A 23,489-nucleotide genomic window follows, 5' to 3' on the forward strand; every position below is an offset into this window, starting at 1 on the left:
TATGAGCTAGGATCGAACCTGCGACGTTAGGGTGCGTAGCCGCCTAACATAAACACTAGACAAAAGTGATCACTTTAGCTCGGAGGTTGTTAACTGGCTTATGAAGCTGCGCCACAATACACCCCCACCAGTGAGTCCGCTGGGAGATGAACGATATTATCACGGCAAGCATAATGGCGGTGTGAATTGTTGCTGTTGCGTCGAGTCTGATGACATTTTTTGGTTGTTGTGTCAAGAATGTTTGTGGACTTGCGTTGGTTGCTTTTTTGTTGCGCGTAGACGGCGCCACGACAGCTGCACAAAGTTGCGTAGTCAAGGTCACCAATATAGATATTATTTTGAGTGAGGACCGTACCTGCGATGTTAGGGTTCGCAGCCACGTAACATAACCACTAGACAAAAGTGATCACTCCAGGACGGTGGTTGTTAACTGGCTTATGAAGCAAGCGCCACAAACACACCATTAGGTAGTTGAAGGGTCTCATGTTCGAATCTCTTTAGCGAATATGCGAGAAGATAGAATCTGGGACCTTGTGGTTCGCAGTCCAGTAACATAACCATGATACCAAAACAATTGTTCGGGTAGCAGAGCTGTTAACTAGCTTATATGCTATTCACCACAAACTCTCCCTCCAGTGAGTCGAAGGTGAGACAAATGATGTGGCTGTTGAGTGGTAAATTATTAATTATTAACTGTTGTCTAATGGGCCTGTACCCAGTTGAGTAGCGCCAAGCGTTATGGCGAGCGTGCGTGGTGAGTGGTTGCTGCGTCAAGTGAGTCTGACAACTTTGGTTGCGGGTAAATGGCGCCACAACGGCTGTACGAAGGTTGCATGTTCAGCGTCCGAGGTCACCAATTTAGCGAATTGTGATCCGCGCGAGGATAGAACCTGGGACCTTGTGGTTCGTAGTCCAGTAACATAACCATGATATCAAAATAATTGCTCGAGTAGCGGAGCTGTTAACTGGCTTATATGCTATTCGCCACATCTCCCTGAAAACAATTAAGAGAAATATGAGTTTCGGTGCCATTTGTGGAAATTTCAGTTGCAGTAATTTTTAATAATTACTTCCTGTGAAAAATTGAAATGAAGAGTTGGGAATAGTAGTTCTACGAAAACAATTTTTTTACTGGAAACATTTTTGAGAAAGTGCGTATATTTACCTAGTTCCTTCCCCCCCCCCTTTTCTTTCATCTTTTTTTTTAATAGATGAAAATGATTGATAATCCAGCTCTCAGGAAATTTGAACTTTCTGACGCAACAAAAAAAAAAGCAGCTATTTTTTTGCTTAGCATTTTCAAGATATATTTCCTTTTTCTGACTGAATTGATATTCTCTGCTTTTTAATATTAGAAAAAAGGCTAAATATATTAAATAATTTATTAGCAACTTTGTTTTAATATTTTAAAATGCAGTAACTTCGCTGCAACTGTGACTGATAAATTTACCTGCTTTTTTTTGCGCAAACAATCAATGAATCGAGATTGAAAGTATATGTGATGAACAGATTGTAGTTTTACATGGTTAAATTTTTGCTTTAAGGTTTATTACCAATCAAAAAAATGCCCTACGCCAACCAGCCATCTGTTTGTATTAGTGATCTGACAGAGGAAAATGTAAAATTTTTTATTGAAGATACCGACTTAAGGTAAGAACAATTTGAATCTCCATGTGTGTTTATTATTTATTTTATTTGTAAACAAACAGTGAGTACGAAAGTCATATTTTTTGATATTATTATAAATTACAATTGATCTGCAATGCTTAGCTTTTATTTTAATACTTAATCCGATCGAGTTCTAAAAGGAATGAAACGTATATTTTGTTGGGATTCTTTATTTTTAATATTGTCACGTATGATATCTATCTACTGCTCTTAACAACAATAATTTTTTTGAAATTAACGAAGGTGAAAGAATTTCTTAGTTACCGTTGCTTCGAAATCAATATATTGTATAAATGATTTTGTATTATTGTTTCTTAAGAAGCGATGTCATTCCTCTTAGTATTAAATATATTTTACTGAATTCGTCGCATGGAATTCACACAAAAGAATGATTTAGCTTTATAATCATTAATATACTTAATTTGGTATGTAATAGAAAAGAAATAGCATTGTAAGAATTTTTCAGAAGCTCATAATAATCATTGAGGCATTTGTAAGTAAATACTCCTTATTAATATAAAATGCATAACAATATTGTATACATATTTTTTTTAAGATCTATTTTATTTAGAAATTTATTAGATTTTTAATTTTTAAAATCATGTAAAGTATGATAAATAAAATTTTATTATGTAAGTTACACATGTGTCTTCTATATGATAAATTGTTTGTAAATTTGGTATTTTTTTTTAATTTTTATTTTACTGCAACAGAATGTTTAAATCTAAATAATTATTCAACATTCATATAATATTGAATGATTTTTTTAACCATGTTAATGATGTTAGTTCATTATGATATTTAATTATGTTTGTATTTAGTATTTATTATATATAAATTTGATATGAAAAGGAAAGAGATTAATATTTCGGATTCGAACATCAAAATAAATGTGTGCTTTTAATTTTTTAGATGTTGCTTTTGCAATGTTTTAAAATAAATGTATTTTTCTTAATATTTAGTGTGGCCAACAGTCTTCGAAGGGTTTTTATTGCAGAAGTACCTACTTTGGCCATTGATTGGGTGCAACTTGAAGCTAATTCTTCTGTATTGCATGATGAATTTATTGCTCATCGCCTTGGACTTATCCCTCTCACGAGTGATGATTCTGTGGAAAGAATGCAGTATTCCCGGGTATGCTGCTTGCATTTATTTTTCATTTCAGTCTTTCCATTTTTTAATTAAGTGTAAACTGAAAATTATTTTATACTATGATATTATATGAAAAAATATATCCTTGATTTTTCTTAAAGATTAAATATTAATTAAGAATCCGTTCTTTTCATCATAATATATTAATATTTACAAGTGTTAAGTCTAAATGTAACTAATCCATCATAAATTTATATTTGTAGAAGCAAAAAGATTTTTATTATTATTATTGTTATATCCCTATAGATTGGAAATTCACATTTGATGATAACATTTTTATGTATTAATGACAAATTCACAGTTTGTAAAATTGAGATAGTCTTATTGATCCTGTTTATTCATTTTTGTGGTGATTCCTTTGAATGAATTTGTTATGATTTTGCTTTCGTAATAGAATAAAAATGATGTGGGGGAGCACATATTATGATAAGTATTCTCTCATAGTTCTAAATAAAGTACAAAAACACTTAATGCATTATTGTCAGATGTATAACATCTATAAATATGATCATAAAAGTAGCCATATTTCATGTCTGCTGCTGCTACTTATTCACCTGTTCATGGCTTATCTGTTTGCTGTTTTAAATAACCATTACATTTTTTTAAATCAGTGTTTTTCTTACTATATGATAATAAAATTTTTTACTTTCATTACAGAATTCAACTTTCTTTCACATTTAAATTGTTGAAATTTTATAATTTGGAATAAAAAATGTAATTGCCATATTTTCTCCCAAATTTAAAAGTCATTAAATATAAATTTGAAAATAACTTAAGTTTTTAAATTTGAAAATACGTTTAAAGATTTCGCTCTAATATTTATCATCTAATTATTTGCTGCAGTATTTGTAATTTTTCTGTATAAATGAGCTCCTTTGGTTATTATTATATGACAGTTGATAATTTTTCTGAAAAAAAAGTTTAAAATTACAAATTTAAAGAATATTTAATATAATAAATCAAATATAATGTATCCAAAAATATTGGAAATAATATAAACATTTATTTTGTAGGATTGTACTTGTAGTGATTTCTGTACTGAGTGTTCTATTGAGTTTACACTCGATGTAAAATGTACAGAAGATCAAACCCGTCATGTGACTACTGCTGATATGAAAACCAGTGACCCAAAAGTTGTTCCAGTAAGAAATATTATAAAAGCATATCAATAGTCTTTAATTCTTATGAAATAATTGCATTATTTTTGATAGATGTAATATTATATTCATTTTTAAATGCGTGAATATTTTGGAGAATTAAGTTTCTTATCCTAATTTAAGTTTGCTTAGATTTTTTAATAGTTGTATTTATAATACAAAAGATTAAATTATAGTAGTAAATGAGCAGTAAAAAATGAAAACATTTCAATATTATGCTGAGATTTATCACATTAAAGATTATTACACTTTATTATTTATTTACAAATTTTAGTTTTTTACCATATCTTGGGCATTTGTTAAAAATTCTATAGCATAGGGCCTTTTGTATTAAAATTTCATCTGCAAATAAATTTAAATTTCCCCTTTTTTTATCCAATAATATATTTTTGAATCTACTTCTATCTCTTATATTTTATATATATAAATTATTGCTGAAAATATATTATTATATATCTGGATTTATAATTTTTTTAATTAAAAAAATTGCTTTTAAGAACAGTGTTTTACCCACAAGTTAATTTACTTAAAAAAGGAATTTTAGTTCTGCCCCTCTTCGAGAATTGAAAGCTACAAATCGAATGGTTTGTGGAATGCTGTTTTCTTCAAGAATTATTTCCATTTAAATTCTGATAATGATAATTTTTTTAAAAAATCTTGTGGCTCATTAAATATATTATCAGATGTCATATCTAATAGAATTAACAATTTATTAAATGAATCTTTTATTGCTTTTTTTTCTGTTACATTAACACACAAAGTTGGTGCTGATGACTTTAAAAATGCTGAAATAACTACAATAACATTTCAAATTTCAAACTAAATTGGCTCATATTTTTTTGAATAAAATTATACTTTTTATGCCTTTTTTCATGGAATTCATTTTAACACGTGGGAATAATAAATATAATTTTTGTGAAGATTAGATAAATGTTATGAATTTTAATATCTTCAGTGGTTTTTATTTTTCCTTGTTTGTGATTTTTCTCTTTCAGGTTACTTCAAGACATCGTGAAGAAGATACAAGTGAATATGGAGATACAGATGGTGAGTCAGTTTAACATTCTGACAGTTAAAATGCAGCCATGAATTTTGTCATTTTTTAGTGCCTTAACATTTTCTCGACCCAAAAATGAATCTTAATATGTGCATGGATGAAATTTTAATTGAAATTTGGTTGTTATTTTGCAGAACATTTAAAATTTTGTAGTATTCAGAATTTTTTTCATATTATTACGATTTTTCAGGGCTACTAGAATCATGAAACATATTTATTTGAATATTGTTTCATGATCTTATATTTATTTAAATATCTAATTTTATCTTTAAACTATCTTTATTTTTTTAAAAGCAATATTTGTAGAGGAGAGTTGAGAACAGTGGGACAGATTTCACAAAAAATAAAAATCATAACATTTTTATCCCACACCTTTCTTATATGAGGGAGGTATGGAAACAAGGTTGAGAAAATTAAAATTAATAAATAATATATTTTGATATCCTCTCCATTCATTGATTTATGATTTTGTACATGCCAAACAAGAGCTGATTTTGAAATTATTAGTGCTGCCGCATCTTGAAAAGCTATATTTTCTTTTACAACTATTTCCACTTATTGCAATATGTTATTATTTAATATATATTTCTCTTCCCAAATGCTTTTTCTTCCATATTCATGACATTTTTATATAACAAAATTTAAAAATTAATAATTCCTTTTAATTTAGAGTGACAGATACTTTAATAAATAACTTTCATAACTTAGCTTCATTTTTTCATTCTTTAATATTTATTATATTGTTTATTACTTTATTATATTTACAGTTGTATTTTCCTTAACTGAAATTAAGTGGTAAATGTGATTTGAGGTAGAAAATAATTTTTTGTGCGAAATTTTACAGAAGATCTAGAGTATGAATTCATACTTTATATGATGCAAATTATTAACAAAAATAAAGAATAACAAAACATGTTGAGAGACACTGATGCCTTAAATAAATTTTTGAAAAAGAGTGGAATTTTCGTTTTGTTTAATGGATGCCTGGCTTTTTTATTGTTGTGCATTATTTCTTTATATTATTTAGTGTGTGTATTATATGTTGTAATAATGTATACTTACTTATATATTTTAATAACTTGAAAATCATCAATTTACTATTGCATTGTAACTCAATAACAACTAATTTTATTAAACAACATTAAGAAAAATTAAAAACTTTAATTGTTTGCATATTTAGCTATTTAGAAAATGTAATCAAACATGTCCCATTCCTCTCACTGCAGAATTTTCTTTTAAAATCCATATCGCATAAAGCATGTTACATTTCTGCGTAATTTGATTGTTAGTTTCTAAATACTATAACTTTGAGTTTATTATACATTTAAAATATAACAAGATTGAAAAAATCATAAAAAAAATAAGAATTTGTGTTTACTTCTGAGGCATAAAGATTGAGTTTTCTGTTTTGAACACAAATAATATTATAGCTGATGTAACAATTAGGATCAAGCAAGGGGCTATAGCTGCTGTTTCGAATAGAAAAATTAGAAATTAGTTCTAATTTTTTTATTAGACATAAATGTAGCTATCCCAGTCGTCCCAATTCTCCACTGTACATGAATGTTTAAATTTTAATTATATTTTAAAAAAGTCTTTTAAAAATATTTATTTGGAAAATATGTTCAGAAATAAAGAAATAAAAAAAAAGACTATAGTAATTAAATGTAAAATTATGTAATTCTAACATATTAAATGAGGAAAGATAATAAGTTGTAATAAATATTTTTTAAAATCTTGCTTTTAAAGTTCCTTACAAAACAAGGTTGTATAAAAGCTGTTTTTATTTCAATGATTTTTTTTTTTTTTTAAGTTTTGCAACATTTTTGATTTGTTGACTGATTTCCTTATTATTAATTTTATTTACCTTTTACTGGAGAAATTGAATTAATCTTATGTAGTTTGACAATATTTTTTTCCACATAATGTTTTATAAATTAACTTTGGATATTTCGTCTTAATCATCATTATAATAATAAAAGAAAGCTAGTCACTATTTGTTCAAAATCAATTGATTTAAAATTTGAAGTATATGGTGAATTCCCTTTGAATTGATGTTAGAAAAGTACATAAAAAATTGTTTTAAGATTGCCTTAAAAGTTGTAAAAAATTTAAATGCATATTATAATCTAAATTTTAACATCCATCATAATAAATATTTGTAAAGGAAGCAAAAAAAAAAAAAAAAAAAAAAATGTTGAATTATAAAAACACATTGTTAGTAATAACATACATTAATATTATACTTATTGTTTAATTTTTATTTGAAATTTTAATTAGCATGTGAATATATACTTTGGATGAAAAAGAATGATGAAGTGATTGATTTTTCTCAGCCTCTAAATGAAAGAAATATCAAATTTTAATGTACTATAATGTATCCATGTGAAAAAAGAAGGAAGAAATAAAATAGCCATTATAACAACTATATTTTTTTAGTGAATGGACAGTAGTATAGTATTCAAGTTATTTTCTATTTTTTTTTTTTTTTTTTTTTTTTTTTGCTAAAAAAGGCTTTTATATTTTAAGTTGCTAAAAAGCGAAGAAGGATTTTGTCCATGATCTTGATTTTGTATATGTAATTTTTCTTTTTTAAAGAGGAGAAAATGTTTTTTGCACACATTGAAAACACATTTATGATTCAGGGAACAAATTCATTGATAGCCACAGAAAAATAAAAATTGTTTATATTATAATAAATTTTAAATATTCCTAAAATTCTTGTTAAAATCTATCTACACGCAGGACTTCTTTGTCTCTCTTATTTCTGAATAGTAATTTGATATGCATTGTGAACATTAAATTGATGTGTTTTTATGATTTGATATTGAATATTAGTAATTTATTGAATTTCTTAAGTCAAAATATTATTTATTTTAATTGAATTAGTTAAGAATACTTTATCTGCTTATTTAAATTGTTTTGAACTCTCATTTAATATTATTCATTATATTTTTTCTACTAGATATTTTGATTGTAAAATTGCGAAAAGGGCAGGAATTAAAACTCCGTGCATATGCGAAGAAAGGGCTGGCAAAAGAACATGCAAAATGGAATCCTACCTGTGGTGTTGCTTTTGAGTATGATCCAGACAATGCTTTTCGACATACAACTTACCCACGTCCTGAAGAATGGTAAGAATTATGTATCATTTTAAGTTACAATCTTATATGTTAAAATTTTCTGTACTATAAATTAATTAAACAGTTACCGCTTATTTTTAGTTTTTGCTTTCCTCTTTGAATAAAATATATTTAAAATTTAGTTTGTCAATTATTTAAAAGTTGGGCTTCTTTTTAGAAAATAAGTTTAATCTATTTTTTCTGTTATGAATATAATATTTGAGTCAATGTGATTTCAGCATTCAATACCTATGTTCTCTTATTTTCAGAAAAATATATTTTCAAATATATAAGAATTGCTTTAATAGGATAAACACAATATAATTGTTGAATAATACTATACTTAACTAAATAACTGTCTATCTAACTAAAGCTGTGTATCTAAATAAATGCTCTAGAACATTTTTTTAAAAATAATTTTGCATAATTTATTTCTATTATTGTTATTTAATGAACACAGCCAAATTGCATTGTCCATCATACCTGACTGTTTATTGCTCAATTCTAAATTAATAGTGGAAATTTATGAAAGATCATTTTTTCTTTTACCTCGTTATCATTTGATTATATTGCATGTCTCTTCATTTTTAGGGAGATATTGCTAAAGTGGTTTTGATTTGCCTAATTGTTCTAAAAACTGTTTTCATTTTGTCAGTTTGTTTTCAATCCCCTTGACCATGGAAAGAACTAATTGTTCACAATTGTAACATTTTCATACTGATATATTTTTTTTAAGTGATGGTTGAGCCACTATTATTCTTAAGTTAGGAGATTTTATCTGTGCAATTTTTTATTGGTGATTTTTAGAAGAAATGTTTCTATTGTCAAAGGAAATATTTTGCTAGAATTTATTTTTATCCTTTCTATTTAGTTATATAATACAAGATTTTAAGTACTGTTAAGTAAAAAATAATATTAGATCATATTCACCTGAACATTGCATTAATACAAAATGTGAAATGAAATAATGAAAATAATAATAATAAATACAAATAATGAAAAAAAGTGTATAGAAAATATATAATTAGAAAAATATTCTATTTCGAAAAACAGCATGGCATCTTCACTAACTAAGCCAGGAAATATCTGTATAGTAACTTAATGCTATCATTTTCATAAACAATTTAAAAGCATCTCATGTCAGATAGATCTGCTCAGAATAGAAAGATTTAGAGATAATGTAAATATATTTTTATGAAAATCTTATGTTTATTGATTTCCTTACAACTAAAAATTCATAAACATTTCTTTGATAGTAAATTCTGATAATTAAGATTAATGTTAATAGTTTTTAATTTTTTAGTCAAACTATGGATTTCTGTTTACTTACCATGGATTACATTAATTCTAAAAAGCATTCTTGAAATAACAGTTTATTAAATCTAATATAAGTACCTATATTATAGTTAATGCCTATTTATAGGGCCAGGTGATTTGTGATGCCTTAAATGCTCCATTTAAACATTATTACTATAGCATTCTGAATACATTTAAAAAATATATTAGATTCCCATTCTTGTAACACTATTTCTTCTATAAGTTAGTTATATGATTTAGTAAAAGATTTGCATTTTATTTTTACAGGCCAAAAAGTGAATATTCAATGATAGATGAAGATAAATGTAAGTATTTCTATGGCACAAATATTATTTACTTTCAAATTTAAATTAAGAATATGTCCATTTAAATTTTATTCAAGTATTTTGTTATTTTTTGTTCATTATTTTGGGGATTTTTTTCCACTTGCAAGTGGTTTAAGCATATTCTGAAATTTAAATTGGACTACTTTCTTTCATTTTTCCTTTTAAATTAGTGAAAAACAACAGCATATCTGCTTTAAAAGTATATAAATTGAAAATATTAATTTGTGACTGATTTAAAAATGCATTGTTGTTGCGAGTATTATTTTACTTATAATGCTTATTTGTTAATAACTTTGGTGTTTAAGCTGAATTAGATAAAACTTATTAGTTCTTTTTCCTCAAAAAAATATTCTCTATAATCTTTAAAACTTCCCAATTTAAATATCAAATTCTGTATTAATTTTATAAAAAATTCACTTTAAATGCTAAAGTTTCAAAATTTTAAAACAAATTTTACTGAACTTTTGTCTTAGAATATTTATCTGTATTATGATATTGCTCTTTCTATCAATGCAAAAAGAGAGTGCCAACTTCAAACTTTTTTTTGTCAAGGTTGGTTTTTAATTTTTGTTCACTTCTAGTGGACTTATATTGCTGTGTTTCATGAAGATATTTGTTAGCTTCTGGTCATAATGAAGATTAATGTTTAAATTTCTTATGTTTTGACAAAGGGAAATAATTTTCAAGATATGGAGTGCATTTTTTCCCCACAGGAAAAAGAATAAAAGTGTTTTAAAAACATATAAATTATTTTTGTATAAAATATTATAATATACAAGATTCTTTTTATTGTTTAAAACTTTCATGTTTTTAATTAAAATTTGAGTATTAATTAAACCAGGCAATTTTTAAAAATCATCGATATCTAATATCCTCCATAAATTATTAATATTTCTTATGTTATACAAATTTTGCTTATATATGCTAAAGTATGAAAAAAAGCTTTTATATTTTAGTTCATTTAGGCAATTGGCAACCAGGCTTAATTTTAAGCCTGGTTAAATTATTACTTTAAGATTAATAAAAGCATTGTCAAAAAAGTATTATAATATAAAATGAAAATATAAAAAGTAATTATTAAGTAATTCAAAATGTAAAAAGATTTTTTTTAATTTGTTAATTTCTCATAATATATCTAATTATTGTTTGTAAAATTGACAGTATTCTTTCTTCTGTCTTATATAATAAATATACAAATTGATTGAATGTGGGCAGTTGTTAAGGAGTAGATGTGGAACATAATAACCATAATGACTTTTTTTATTTATATTATGATAAACAGTGCATTGTGCAACTGCCACTTAATCAATAAATGTACTGTTTTAGTTAATTGATCTGTATATAGCGATCATTGGTCTTTTCAAAATTATTTATAGCCGTAATAGAAAGATTTTAGATATCTTGGATATATCTCTTCCATGTAAATGAATGTACAGGTTTAAGATTAAGAATGTGTAGTATTTTCTTAAAGATTTTAAAATTATGATTTTTTTAAAATTCCTTTGAAATGCCCAGCATTTATTCATAATTTAAATATCTCTTTCTCTTAAAAAATTAAATATCCGTATTGCTATCTTGCATTGAACTTTTTTTTTTTAACTTTAGATTATTTGAAAATTATTAAAAGATAAATAATGTGTTGTATGTCATGGAGTTTTCTCTCATGCTTTCTATAGAGAATCTTATCTTTTAGTTTCTTTCAGTATCAAATTTTGATATTGATTAATAATTAATTTTCTTCTTCTTCTTTAGCTGAGGCAGACTATATACCAGATGGCAAACCCAATAAGTTCTATTTCAATGTGGAATCTTGTGGAGCCATTCGTCCAGAAAATATTGTTCTTACTGGATTGCAGGTGTTGAAGAAAAAACTCAGTGATTTACAGACACAGCTAAGTCATGAAATGCAAACAGATGCCTTATCCATTTAACTCAGATATTCTATTTGTAATGTGGATAAAATTTTTGAGTTGTGCTAAGATCATGGATTTGTCTTTTGAAATGGACTGTGGCTTATATTTAAAAGGCTGTTCCTTATTTTGTTTATTGTATATTGTATTGTAAAGTGCTTTGGTATCTTCAGAAATCTACTGACCCTTGTCCTAGCCTTTTTCTCTTTCTTTTTAAAGTCTTCAGTTTGCCTTGTATTGAAAATAATTTACATATCCCTGTCATATAGCTCTGTTACTGACACATGCTTTGTTTTCTAAATAGAATTAACAGCTGAATATTATGAAGTTGTCAGTATAAAATTCTTAGCAGTTTTTTTTTATTATTATTATCATTATTTAAATTATTACTCAGTCTTTTCGTAGTTAAAGTGAATATTTGTACATGAATATTTTGAATACCATACCAGCAGTAATCTCAAATTGAAACCTTAAAAAATCCCTCATTTTTCTAAAAGTTTTGTTTTTAATAATTGCAAAATTCACTTTTCAAAATTTATTTTCTTCACATAATTTTTTTTCTTAATTTTGAAAATTGCTGAAAAAGTCAAAATACTTACAGACTTCAAATGACTGAATTTATAATATTTTAAAAATCTCAAGGGAGATTATCAAAATTTCTGTATCAATCTTAAATTTTGGAAATCAATTTTTTATCAAATTTTATATTATTGAATAAATACATTTAATTGAATTTGTACTCATCTCAGGCTTTTAAGAATTCCACCCCTATCCCATCTATGAGAAAATATTTCAAACATTATTTGTCAATGGAAATTGGCATTCATTTTTTCACATTTCAATCATTCATCTGTAAAATATAATGTTTCATTTGAAAGTGAAATAAATATTTTAAAAAAATAATGTTTCATTGTTAGATTTCATTCATTTATTTTATGCTGCTATTTCAAACTGGATGCATTTGCTGTGTTTGAATTGTAAAGATTCAAGCTTTTACAATTGAATCTATTGCATATATTTCTTCCACTGCTATAAAGAGTGGTACAATTCTTATCTTTTTCAAATAATTATTTTACAAATTGCTTTTGAAAATTTAGAATATCGAGTATAACATAATATAATAATTATTAAATTAAAAATGTTAATAGCAATGTGAAATTTGTTCTTCAGATTTTAACATGGATGACCACTAATTTATTACATGGGTCAGTCACTGTTTGGCCAATATTTTTTATGTCATTAATAATATTAGCTCTTTAATACCAGATCAACATCCAGTCTGAGAGTGAAATATTTTCTACTTCTACTATGAGTGTCTAATGCATGTTAAATCTACTATCATAGGTTATTTGCACATTAGTGCAGAGTATAAGTTAGAGAAAGGGTGTTGGCTCGGGTGTTGCATTTATCATCTAATTAGGGCTAAATAAGTTGTCTTTTAAGTATGAATATATTTATCATTATCCCAAATGATTGAGATTGTTTGACTTTTCTTTTATAAAATTAATTATTATTTCATAAATATAGCACTCGCAAAGTGTGATAAATTTTTCAGAATGAAATTTGTAAACATGATAAGTACAATAAGCAAAAACTGAAAAAGTGTAAAAAACAGTAAATTATAAATTCATACTAATGACCTCTTTACAAACTCCTTTGAATTATTTATAGATGATATTTATCTATTAAGCACTTTTCAGTTCAACTAAATTACAAAGACTATATTTTTTAACTACATTTTAGACATTAGAAAGAAGTGATTTTGTAAGCAAATGTTAATGCAGAAATGGAACATTAAGTTGATATTGGATGTTGATTAGGTGGTTACACATAAGCTGCATTTAATTGTTTGAATAAATTCATCTTGAGTTATCACTGTTGAAAGCATGATAATCCATATTGCATGAGATAACTTTTTTTCTTTGGAAAGAATTCATTAAATGTATTGGTTATAATGGTACAGAGCTTCATAAACCTATTATGGCTTGATTTAAGCATGGAAAACTGTATACGAAATAATCATTGAAATATTATTTATAAAATATATTTCATTTTATGATTCATACACATTCTAAATTTAATTTATAATATTCATTTTTATAGAATTTATTATGGAATATCAAAAGCAGCACAGATTGCACCTTTTAATAGATTTTCTTTTTTGAATTGCAGAATTCCCATTTTTTATAATCACTCATCATCTTGAACTTGAAAGTTTGTATTATAGTTCTCCCTTTTAGGACTTATTTTGCAATACGATTTTCTTTAGTAAAAATATATATTGACTGGCATTCTTATTTAATATTTACAAGAATGAAGTTCGATTGACTGACAAAATTTGGTTGTGACTGTACTTGGCAGCTCTAATAGTAAACAACATGCGATATTGATCTTGGATATTTACAGAAGTAATAACAGTTTTAACCTAGATAATTGATTTTAAATCTGTGTTACTCTGTAACTAATCATTATAGACTACAAACAAAAAACAAGCATAATCTGTAAAGCTTTTATTTATTTCAAACAAATTAATGTAATTTAATGTAAATATTATATTATTTTAATTAAAAAATAGAATTCATTTTGCAAGTAACCATGATATTGTGAGTAAGTGCAACAGGAACATCTCAAATTCACAAAAGTGACTGGGGTCAGTTGTCTGTTAGATGAATGTTTAGTTATCTAAGGTTAACCACTTACAACACTCTACTAATTTTAAATTAAATTAATTATTATCACACTCGATACTTATTTTAATCATATGTCGAGTGTATCTTTTCATTTTATTGTATGACATGAAAGAAAAAAAAAATGGCGAGCTAGACTTATTATTTTACCACAAGATTTTAATAGGATTTTAATGGGGCAGTAATTAAAATGCAAAATATTGAGGCCAGCAGAAATTTAAAAATCTTTTTAAATTACTTTTTGGGAATTATACAACAGCATAATAAAACATTAAATATATTATTATTATTAAAAGACATATTCTAAGCTTTTTTAATTGCATTTAAAGAAAATACTCTCTTGGGAAAAAATTTCACTAGATTTTGATTTCAGTTGCAAACAGGGGTGTTTGTGCTCCGGGGAAACCCCGGAATTCCGGGGATTTTGAATTTCGATACCCGGAAATTCCGGGGATCGTCGTTCAAAAGGAAGTAGGAATAATAATGAATTATTTATTTTGATCTGGGTAATTTTGTTTGCTTTGAAAGCAGAAAACGCAAGGTCAGTGTGTGTGGTGAAAACTTTTCCTTTCTTTCTCCAAAGGCAGTGATAATGCGTGAAAAGGGGGAAAAAACTTCTTTTTTGTTCTTTCCTTATTGCGAGTTATGACTCATTACCCCGGTTCTCGGACATTCTCTTCTGGATTCTTTTCGGCAAGTAGGCGCGGCAGAAAAAAAAGGGAGAGACTTCGTTCGACCAGATGTGCGATCACGTGACTCTGGGTTCAAAGGTCTTATCTCTCCTGGCGTGGCGCCAATAAGTAGAGAAGGGGGATTTTTCGCCGTATTAGCTATTTGTCATTGATCGCTTCGCAACTTTTTTTTCTCCGCTGTGTAAAATTTTCGTTTCATTTATTGATGCACGTGTAAATTTTTCGTTTCGCTTATTGAAATATTTTTTTATTTATGTACGCAAGAGAATTTCACTTTGAAATTTCAACATATGAAACAGAAATTACCCCTTAAAAATTCATATCTAATTAGTTTTACAGCATTAGATCCAGAGCTAAGAGGTAAAACCAGTACAATATTAGCTTTTGAAAAATTATCATCTTTTATGTCCCATATTTTTAGTGATAATGAAAAGTCAAAAGTAGAAGCTGAAATAAGGTTATACCAGAGTGATATTGATATCACCAAAGAAATGCTCTACACATCTGATGAAAGTGGAAATCAAGTCAAGTGTACAATTGATAAATATTGGTCTAAAGTTTTTAATTTAAAAGATGATTTCACAAATGATTATAAGTATCCTACATTGGCTAAATTGGTCAAAGCCTGCCTTAGCTGCTTCCATGGCCCATTAGTGGAAAGTGCATTCAACTTAATGGATACACTTGTCACTGACTATAGAACCTCTCTTAAGATTGATTCCCTAGATGCAGTGCAGACTATTAAATATGATTTAATGGCTTCTAAAGAAACCTCATGTGAAAAATATGGCTCAAAAAATCCAATTCACAAAGATCTCTTACTGAATATGAACAGAAGTTGGAAAACATATCAAGAGGACTTAAAAACATGTATTTCAGATGAGTCACCTATAAAAGTCTCTGAAAAACCTTCTACATTAGCAGAAAAGCAAGCTGCATCTACCTCTGCATGTGCTGTTCTCGAGGAAATTTCTTCAACTGTAAATGAGGAAAATAAAAGTCAACCTTCCTGCAATTATGAAGTTCACCACAAAAGAAAGACAAGCCCACAAACATCAGAAAATAAAAAAAAAAGCAGCAGCAATTAGATAATTTTTTTTAAAGAATTAATTCAGGTAATTTAAAATATTTGCATAAAATGTAGTAGTTTATATGTTTGAAAATTTATGGTTGTTAATTTTGCAAAAAAAGTAATTCATTGAACTTTTATAATTAGGTCATTCAATACTTCATAATTGTAATTTTTCATTTCTCTCCCCCCCCCTTCTCGAAACTCCAAAATGCCGGTAGTAAGTCCGTAAAAGTTTCAGGGGATTTTTTGGGGTCCCACAAACACCCCTGTGCAAACCATTCTTATACAATACACACCGAAATTAATTTTTAGAAACTTTATAAATTCAGAATAATTTAATGCTAGATAAAGCTCACTATCTCTTATAGACTAACAGTTATATCTTTTATAGATATAAAACGTAGGGAGTGTTACAAAAAAAAAAAAATCCTCGCAATAAGTGTATGGGGGAAAGTCGGACATGCCCAATAAGAATAACAATACTTTATTCTACACAATAGTATGAATAGAGAGTAGCAAAACACAACCAGAGCGCATACAGTATCGGTATGGTAGTAAATAACAACCCACATGCTGCACATCTATAATAAAAAATGGCACAGAGCCTTTAAAGACAAAAATCACAAATTATCCACAATCTTAAGAGACTTAACAACTACTCACTTGCACTCAACTCAAATACCTATATCTCTTTACTCATTTGACTCCACCTACCTCTACTCATTTGAGTCCTTCATAACCCCTCCCCCTCAGCAAAGTTGCAATGTTTGTTGCCAAATCCATTACTTTGGTCATTTACTCGGCATCCATTCAGCAGCTGTTAATATGTCTATAAAACTTTCTTATCAAGAACCTCAATATGCAAGGAAACAATATTAGAAATTCATAACAACGCACTGCAGTTATAATTTCGCAAAAAGGAATTCATTTAAAATGGCTGTAAAATGCTACCGTTAAAATAAGTATATCATCGATTCGATTAATGTGATGCAACCATTATGACATTTGAAATTATCTTTAGGGCTTTGATTTAATACAGTTTAAGCTAGCATTACCTATCTAAAATACTATGTAAGATAAAATGCTACATCTAGCCGTTCAAAGACTAATTATGATAATATGAAGATCAGACTGAACCATCTATAATTGAATCTTAGAAAGGTTCAGAATTCTATAAATCAACAATTATTAAAGTATGCCCCGCATAATATTGGTCTCTCTCTCTTTCAATATAATATGTTCCTTTTTTTATAAAGAATAAGAGCTTGAAGCTTGCACACAATAAAGATGATTGTTTAAATTCGACATTTTTCTTCTTAGTCAATAGTCACCTCAAGCGATTTACTGGTTTGTCAGGAATTTTTGGTATATTTGATTTTCAGATAAATCGTTTAGATATCTATCATTTCTTACCCATTATTCCACCAAATTTTCTGACATTAAACCCATTTGGCTAAATCCTAGGGACGGGTACCGCCAAATTTGGCGCCAAACTTTAAAGATAAATTCGCCAGCGTCTCTTGAAAATAGTCATAATATTGAGAAATGAAATTCTGAAAATTACAGCGTCCGTGGGACTTGTCGAGAAAAATTTGGCGGAAAATCGCCAAATGGTACCCGTCTCTAGAACTGTACCACATATTTAATTTTAATTATCTTATTTAAGTTAATTTATTGTGTACATGATCCTTTTTAATGGAGATCAGTCCTATAATATCATAACGCTATTAAAAACGTCAATGTCCAGCTATCTTCTAAATTGCGTGATACTGTAATTTCAATTTTTTATTTGTCTTTTAAATTACACAGATATTAAATAGAATCTTCCATTCTACAAAAAGAAAAAAAAATCACGCAATTAAATATTTTATGAAATGAAGAAATCGTTTTGAATTTCAGATAAACAAATATAATCGATTTTTGGGAAATGGGAAAAAAATATTTTTAAAAAAAAATTTGCCAAATTCAGCTAAACATTGCACGGTTGTTAAATTAGTATTATTAAAGAGAGAATTTTTTTAATTTTGTGAGACTGTGAAACTTATTTTTGTGCGATAATATTTTGCAAGGTATCAACAAAGTTCAGCTTAATCTTTAATTAGTTATGATTATTAAAAAAATTATCCGATGTTCATATTCCCACTTTCAAGGTACGTATATGGTAAATTTGGTAGCTGTTGGTTAAATGGTCTGGCCTGTAACATGCCAGCATACACACACAAAAGTACACACATCTATTATTAAAGAAATGGGGAAACAATTAAATATTGTTTATTCCTATTGGTGACACGTTGCTATTACTGATATTACAAACAAGCGCTAAATATTTATTTTTATCTTTCAAATATTGAAACCATCTTATAAAATTTCTTTAATTTCTCAGGATCAACTTTAGATTTTTATACTTTTTTAAACCTTTTAAATTTATGAAAAAACCCTTTTTCCATTTTTTTTAATCTTAATATCTACAGAAATCATTTGTAAGCACAATATAATTAAAGCGAAATGTAATTAAGCTATATGAGTTTCAAAGATGTGATTCAATATTCCGTCTCTTGGAAATGGAAAACAATATCATTAAAATTTAAATTTAATGAAAACGTCTTTTAATTGAAATCAGTATTTTGCTATATTTTACATTTTTGTTCTATTTATAATTGGATGTTTATTATTTCGTTTTTGCTATCTATAATAATAATCAAGATGAAATGTGTGTGTGCTTGCGTTGGCACTCGACAGATTAGACCGTTTGATCTACAGCTGCAAAATGTGGCAGATACAAACATTTGAAGACAGGAATATGCAACTCGGAGCGATTTTTTTAAATTGTAAATAAATTAAAAATTAAGCTGAATTTCAGAGCTTTTTACGTGATAATTTTCGAAAATATTACAGCATAAACATAATTTTTTACATTATCTTAAAATTCCTAAAAACGTTTTTCATTAATATCAATATAATACCCGTGCAGATTTTTTCTGAATTTTAGAGATTTTTTTTTAAAAAAAATTGTTGGCTAATTCCTAACAATCGATTACATTCTTGTTTTATGAAATTCAAATCGTTTGCTTTATTTCGTGAAATATTTAATCGTGTGATTTTTTTCCATTGTTGAAAGCTAAAGAAGGGGAATTCTGTTTAATATATGCACAGCTTGCGAGATATATAAAGAAACAAAGTTATAATACCACGAAATTTAGGAGATATATGTATATTTTAATAGCTCTATGATGTATGTCTGGTCTTAATGAGAAAGATTTATGTGCTCAATGAACAGATGTAAGTCAGTTAAAATAATACAACTTTAATGGTTGGCAATTTGACGTAATTATGAATAAAAATTATCTAAACAGTTTAAATTTAATTAACTGTTAGAATAAATAACGATTAAATAACACGCTGATTCAATGCCGAATCAGCTGATCACCAATGGCTTCTAGTAATTGATTGAAAAACATTACAAATAGTTTACATCTACATATTTTTTTTTCTTTTGGTTGCAGAGAATTAATTTAGACAAAAAAAAAAAAAAAAAAAAAAAAAACAGGAGTGGTCTTCCCAAAATTTTCTCATACTCTTAAACAAAGATGTTATTATCCGTCCGAAAAAATTGTATATCTTGGGTATTAACCGCATTCCAATGGCGAACCATAGTTGGCAAAGAGCAAATTAGCGAGCGATCGTTGGCAATTAATCGGTGACATGTTCAAAAACCAGAATACCCAATATATATTTTGGACATTTTTTTTTTTTTTGTCAATTGAATCTAAAATTTTGCACACAACTAAAATTTTAGTCACAAAAATCATACACTAAATTTCATTTATTTAAATTGTTGCATTTTTGAATTATTGCATTTACATATATTAGAAAGTACTGGCTGGCAGTCTGCCAACTCCTTGACGGATTTAATTCCAAATCTATATTTTAAAAGCTAAATATATGTATCAATTTAATCTATGTATCAAATTTTATCTATTTAACTAATTCGTTTTATAGTTATCGTTTTCCCTTGTACTCAGACAGCAGAACAGATTTCCTCTCAATATATTTTGTTCAAAATTTTATAAAAATCTACAAATTTTGTATAATGCTGACGTAATAAATAACATCCGTCTATCACAAAGCACTCTTGAGTTATCGTATTCGCAAACTGAGAGGCGTGATTCCAAAAATTGTTTTTCAGACCCTAGAAGATCTAAAATATAGATTCCTCAAAATCTCGAAGCCGAATTCTTTGATAATTACAATACTTTCTCTTTGTATACTATGCATACGAGAGAGTGAAAAACATGGAGCAAATGACGATTATGACGTCAGAACTGATTCTTTCAAAAAAATACAGACGATAAAAACGCAGCATTACGAGTAGGTTAAGCAAAGTTTTGCGCGGTTAAAATGTATATCAAAATTTACCGAATTTTCATACTATTACTCATTTTCTGGAAAAACATTGAAATATATATATATATATTTTAAAAATATGCATGAAGTTATTTTCACTTGTGAAAGAAAAGCATTAAATGGAATAGTATGAACTGATGATTTACTGAATTCAGAACTCAAATTTTTGTTTTGTGTTCTAACATCAAAATTCTGTGTTCCCTAACTAAATTTCATACGCTGCTATATATTCGATTTAACCTTCAAGCACATTGATCGAATTGCTAAATTTTTTATTTCTCGTACAGACAAACTTCTGTTGACTTATTAATTCGAAAGAAGCCTTACGGAATGACGTAATAGGAATACTGTCAGTGGAATTGTATAATAAATGTTTCGAGCTTCGCAGGTCTGTTCGTCATAGTTGCAGGTGGAATTTATATCAAATTTTTCTCCTCGCGCACCTGCCTCCATCTGCAGCCCATTTTTGAGAATTCCGCGCCGAATGAGAAGTGCCACGCCAATTAGAAATTCTAGGAACGTTCTTTTCAATCATAACATGTTGAATTCGTGTGCTTGTTCCCTTCTTTTAGTAAGTTTCTTTTTTCCTTTTTAAGTAATGTATTGTTCTGAAAATTTTAAATAATAAACTTCCTTGATTTTAATGACCTTAAAAAAACTGTATGACTGTATATAAAAGATTGTAGAATCAGCATCGTTTATTTATTCTGAATATTTTTTCCCCTTTTTTCAAACAATTAAAGGAAAATTTCAAAAAAGAATGCTGTAGTTTTCCCGCTTCAAAAATATTCCAAACGTACTTAGAGGCAGCTGCAATTTCTGGGAGAATCTACAAACCTTCAGATCCTAAAAAACACTGAACAAGGTCTCTACAATGCATTCTTTGTACTTCTATATGTTCATTAAATAGTCCATTGCTTTATTTTGTTTTTAAAAGAACTTGATTAATTCGAATTTAATAATAAGAAAATTTCTTAGTGTTAATTTTTTTCAGTTTTCTTTTAATACATGAATAACGATTTAACTTATGCATTTATTGCCCAAGCGTGTTGGCACTTCTTCCCTATTAATAAAAAGATGAATGATATATGCATTCACTTTATTATGAAAATTAATGGGAATGCAGATATTGCATCATCCATTGATTCTGAAACAGTATGACGAAAAATAATTAAATGAGATGTGCGGAAGTAGTAATCGAAATAAAAAAAGAAAAAATCTTTATTATGTCAAACGATTTTACTTTATTTTATATATTTATTAATACATTGAGGTTATTAATTATGGATTCTTGTTTTCATGTCGAATAATTTGAGTTTTCTGAAAAAATGTAAGAAATCAGTTGTAATGATAAATTTTGTGAAGAATAAAAAAAATTTTTTTTTACAACAACTGTTTTTAATAAATTCGTAGCATGTTTGTTTTCTATTGATAATACTTTTTAAGTATTATTATTGCCTCTAAGTGCGCCTTATAGAATTTATTAATTAGAATAAAAAAATTTTTCATTTTTTTCGATTGAACTTTTTATTGCCGTAGAAATAAACATTGCGGTTATTAAAAACTTTAGTGTTTTGATTTGATTAATTATTTTTTAAATTACACATTGTACATTCTTTTCATAAGCTGCTTTTTTTTTAAATATTATTTTCAAAAAGATGTCAATGTAGAGCAATCTCGAAACTTATATACCTTAAGCCTTTCTGGCCATAGCATTCGAGAATTTTTTTTTTTTCATGGAATTGATGAGAGATATTTTGTTAATGTTGAAAAAAAAAAAAAAAAAGATAGATTTCGTTTTTTAGATTCTTCAGTATTATTTCTGTATTTTTCTGTTTTAAACCGTTGTATGAAGACAGGAACATATTAAAATCATTAACACAAAAACGTTTCTGAAATTTGGAAACCGAAGAAAATAAATTTTATTATACGTCGAATAAATTTAAATTAAAAACAGCTAATTTATATTATCAGAAAAATATCGTTATATTGAAGTAACACTAAGTGAATGTAATTATAGCAGTGCTTGTAAATGTGAAAATCGTTTAATGCAATGCTTGTACTACAATGCGATGTTGTCATACTTCGTATCTCCAAAACACGGCGCAAGCTTTTTGTTTACGTCGTGTATTTCGTGCGTGTCGTTGTTTGAATTGTGCTTGGAAAACAAAAACAAACTCGCTTGTTTAAACTATGAAACATAACAATTTCGATTACATGAATTGAATTTGTCATTCTCTAAAGTTTTTTTATTCGCATTTGTAAAGAATTCATGTTCTAACTAATTATAAAATTTAAATTTATTATGGAATATTTTTATTTAATTTGCTTAGATTTTTAAAATCTCCGTTTTTTCCATTATCAATAAATTAGAAGAAGGCTTTGAAGTTTTTAAAAGAGATTTCAGAATTTTTTAAAAGCATTAAAGAATTTTTTATTGGTGTTTTTATATAATTCCCAAAAATGTTTTAATAATAATTGATAATAAAAAAAAGAAAGAAAAAGGAAAAAAGTGAAAAGTGATACATTATTATAATACAAATCTATTGTTAAAATCATACAGAATATTCTAAAATAACTTCTTTTAAAATATTATATTTTAAAAAAAGAAAATAAAATTTGTAATTTAATTTATAAAATTTATAATTGCAAGTTTAAGAAAATCTTATGTAATATCTTGTATAACAGAAAAAAATCATTGCATCAAAATAAGTCTGTAATTTTTCCATCGAATTTAACTTATGTTGGTAATAATAGTTTCTATAAACCATTTAAGAATTTTATTTGCAGTTGTAAAATAATATTGTGATAAAAACATATTTTCTTATTTAACAAATAACTATTTTAAAGAGAAAAGGAACGATACAATAATTGAATGAAGCCAATGAGAATGTTGCAATAAAAATGAATGGCTTAACCTGAAAG

The 23,489-nt window shown here is 27.0% G+C and overlaps 2 protein-coding genes across 2 annotated transcripts in view; both read left to right on the forward strand.

Annotated features, from left to right (window-relative positions):
• The first annotated feature begins 1,447 nt into the window (after positions 1-1,447).
• Positions 1,448-12,612, forward strand: LOC129968793 (DNA-directed RNA polymerase II subunit RPB3-like). Its single transcript, XM_056083045.1, has 7 exons — positions 1,448-1,650; positions 2,631-2,802; positions 3,834-3,962; positions 4,973-5,024; positions 8,000-8,168; positions 9,741-9,778; positions 11,552-12,612. The coding sequence occupies exons 1-7, from the start codon at positions 1,565-1,567 to the stop codon at positions 11,728-11,730; spliced, it is 825 nt and encodes a 274-aa protein (XP_055939020.1). The 5' UTR covers positions 1,448-1,564; the 3' UTR covers positions 11,731-12,612.
• Positions 12,613-21,016: 8,404 nt separating this feature from the next.
• LOC129969168 (uncharacterized) overlaps positions 21,017-23,489 on the forward strand; it is an 81,380-nt gene continuing 78,907 nt past the window's right edge. The window contains exon 1 of the mRNA XM_056083605.1: positions 21,017-21,135. Coding sequence (XP_055939580.1) covers positions 21,049-21,135 — 87 coding nt within the window. The 5' untranslated portion in view covers positions 21,017-21,048. The remainder of the gene's footprint in view (positions 21,136-23,489) is intronic.

This window comes from Argiope bruennichi, chromosome 5 (assembly GCF_947563725.1).
Source record: "Argiope bruennichi chromosome 5, qqArgBrue1.1, whole genome shotgun sequence".
Lineage (NCBI taxonomy): Eukaryota > Metazoa > Arthropoda > Arachnida > Araneae > Araneidae > Argiope > Argiope bruennichi.

Excerpts from the sequence above, each read along its gene's own strand:
- LOC129968793 (XM_056083045.1), top strand. The coding sequence starts at position 1,565 with ATGCCCTACGCCAACCAGCCATCTGTTTGTATTAGTGATCTGACAGAG. Across the intron at positions 1,651-2,630 it reads ATTGAAGATACCGACTTAAG|TGTGGCCAACAGTCTTCGAA; the intron begins GTAAGAACAATT and ends CTTAATATTTAG. Across the intron at positions 3,963-4,972 it reads GTGACCCAAAAGTTGTTCCA|GTTACTTCAAGACATCGTGA; the intron begins GTAAGAAATATT and ends TTTCTCTTTCAG.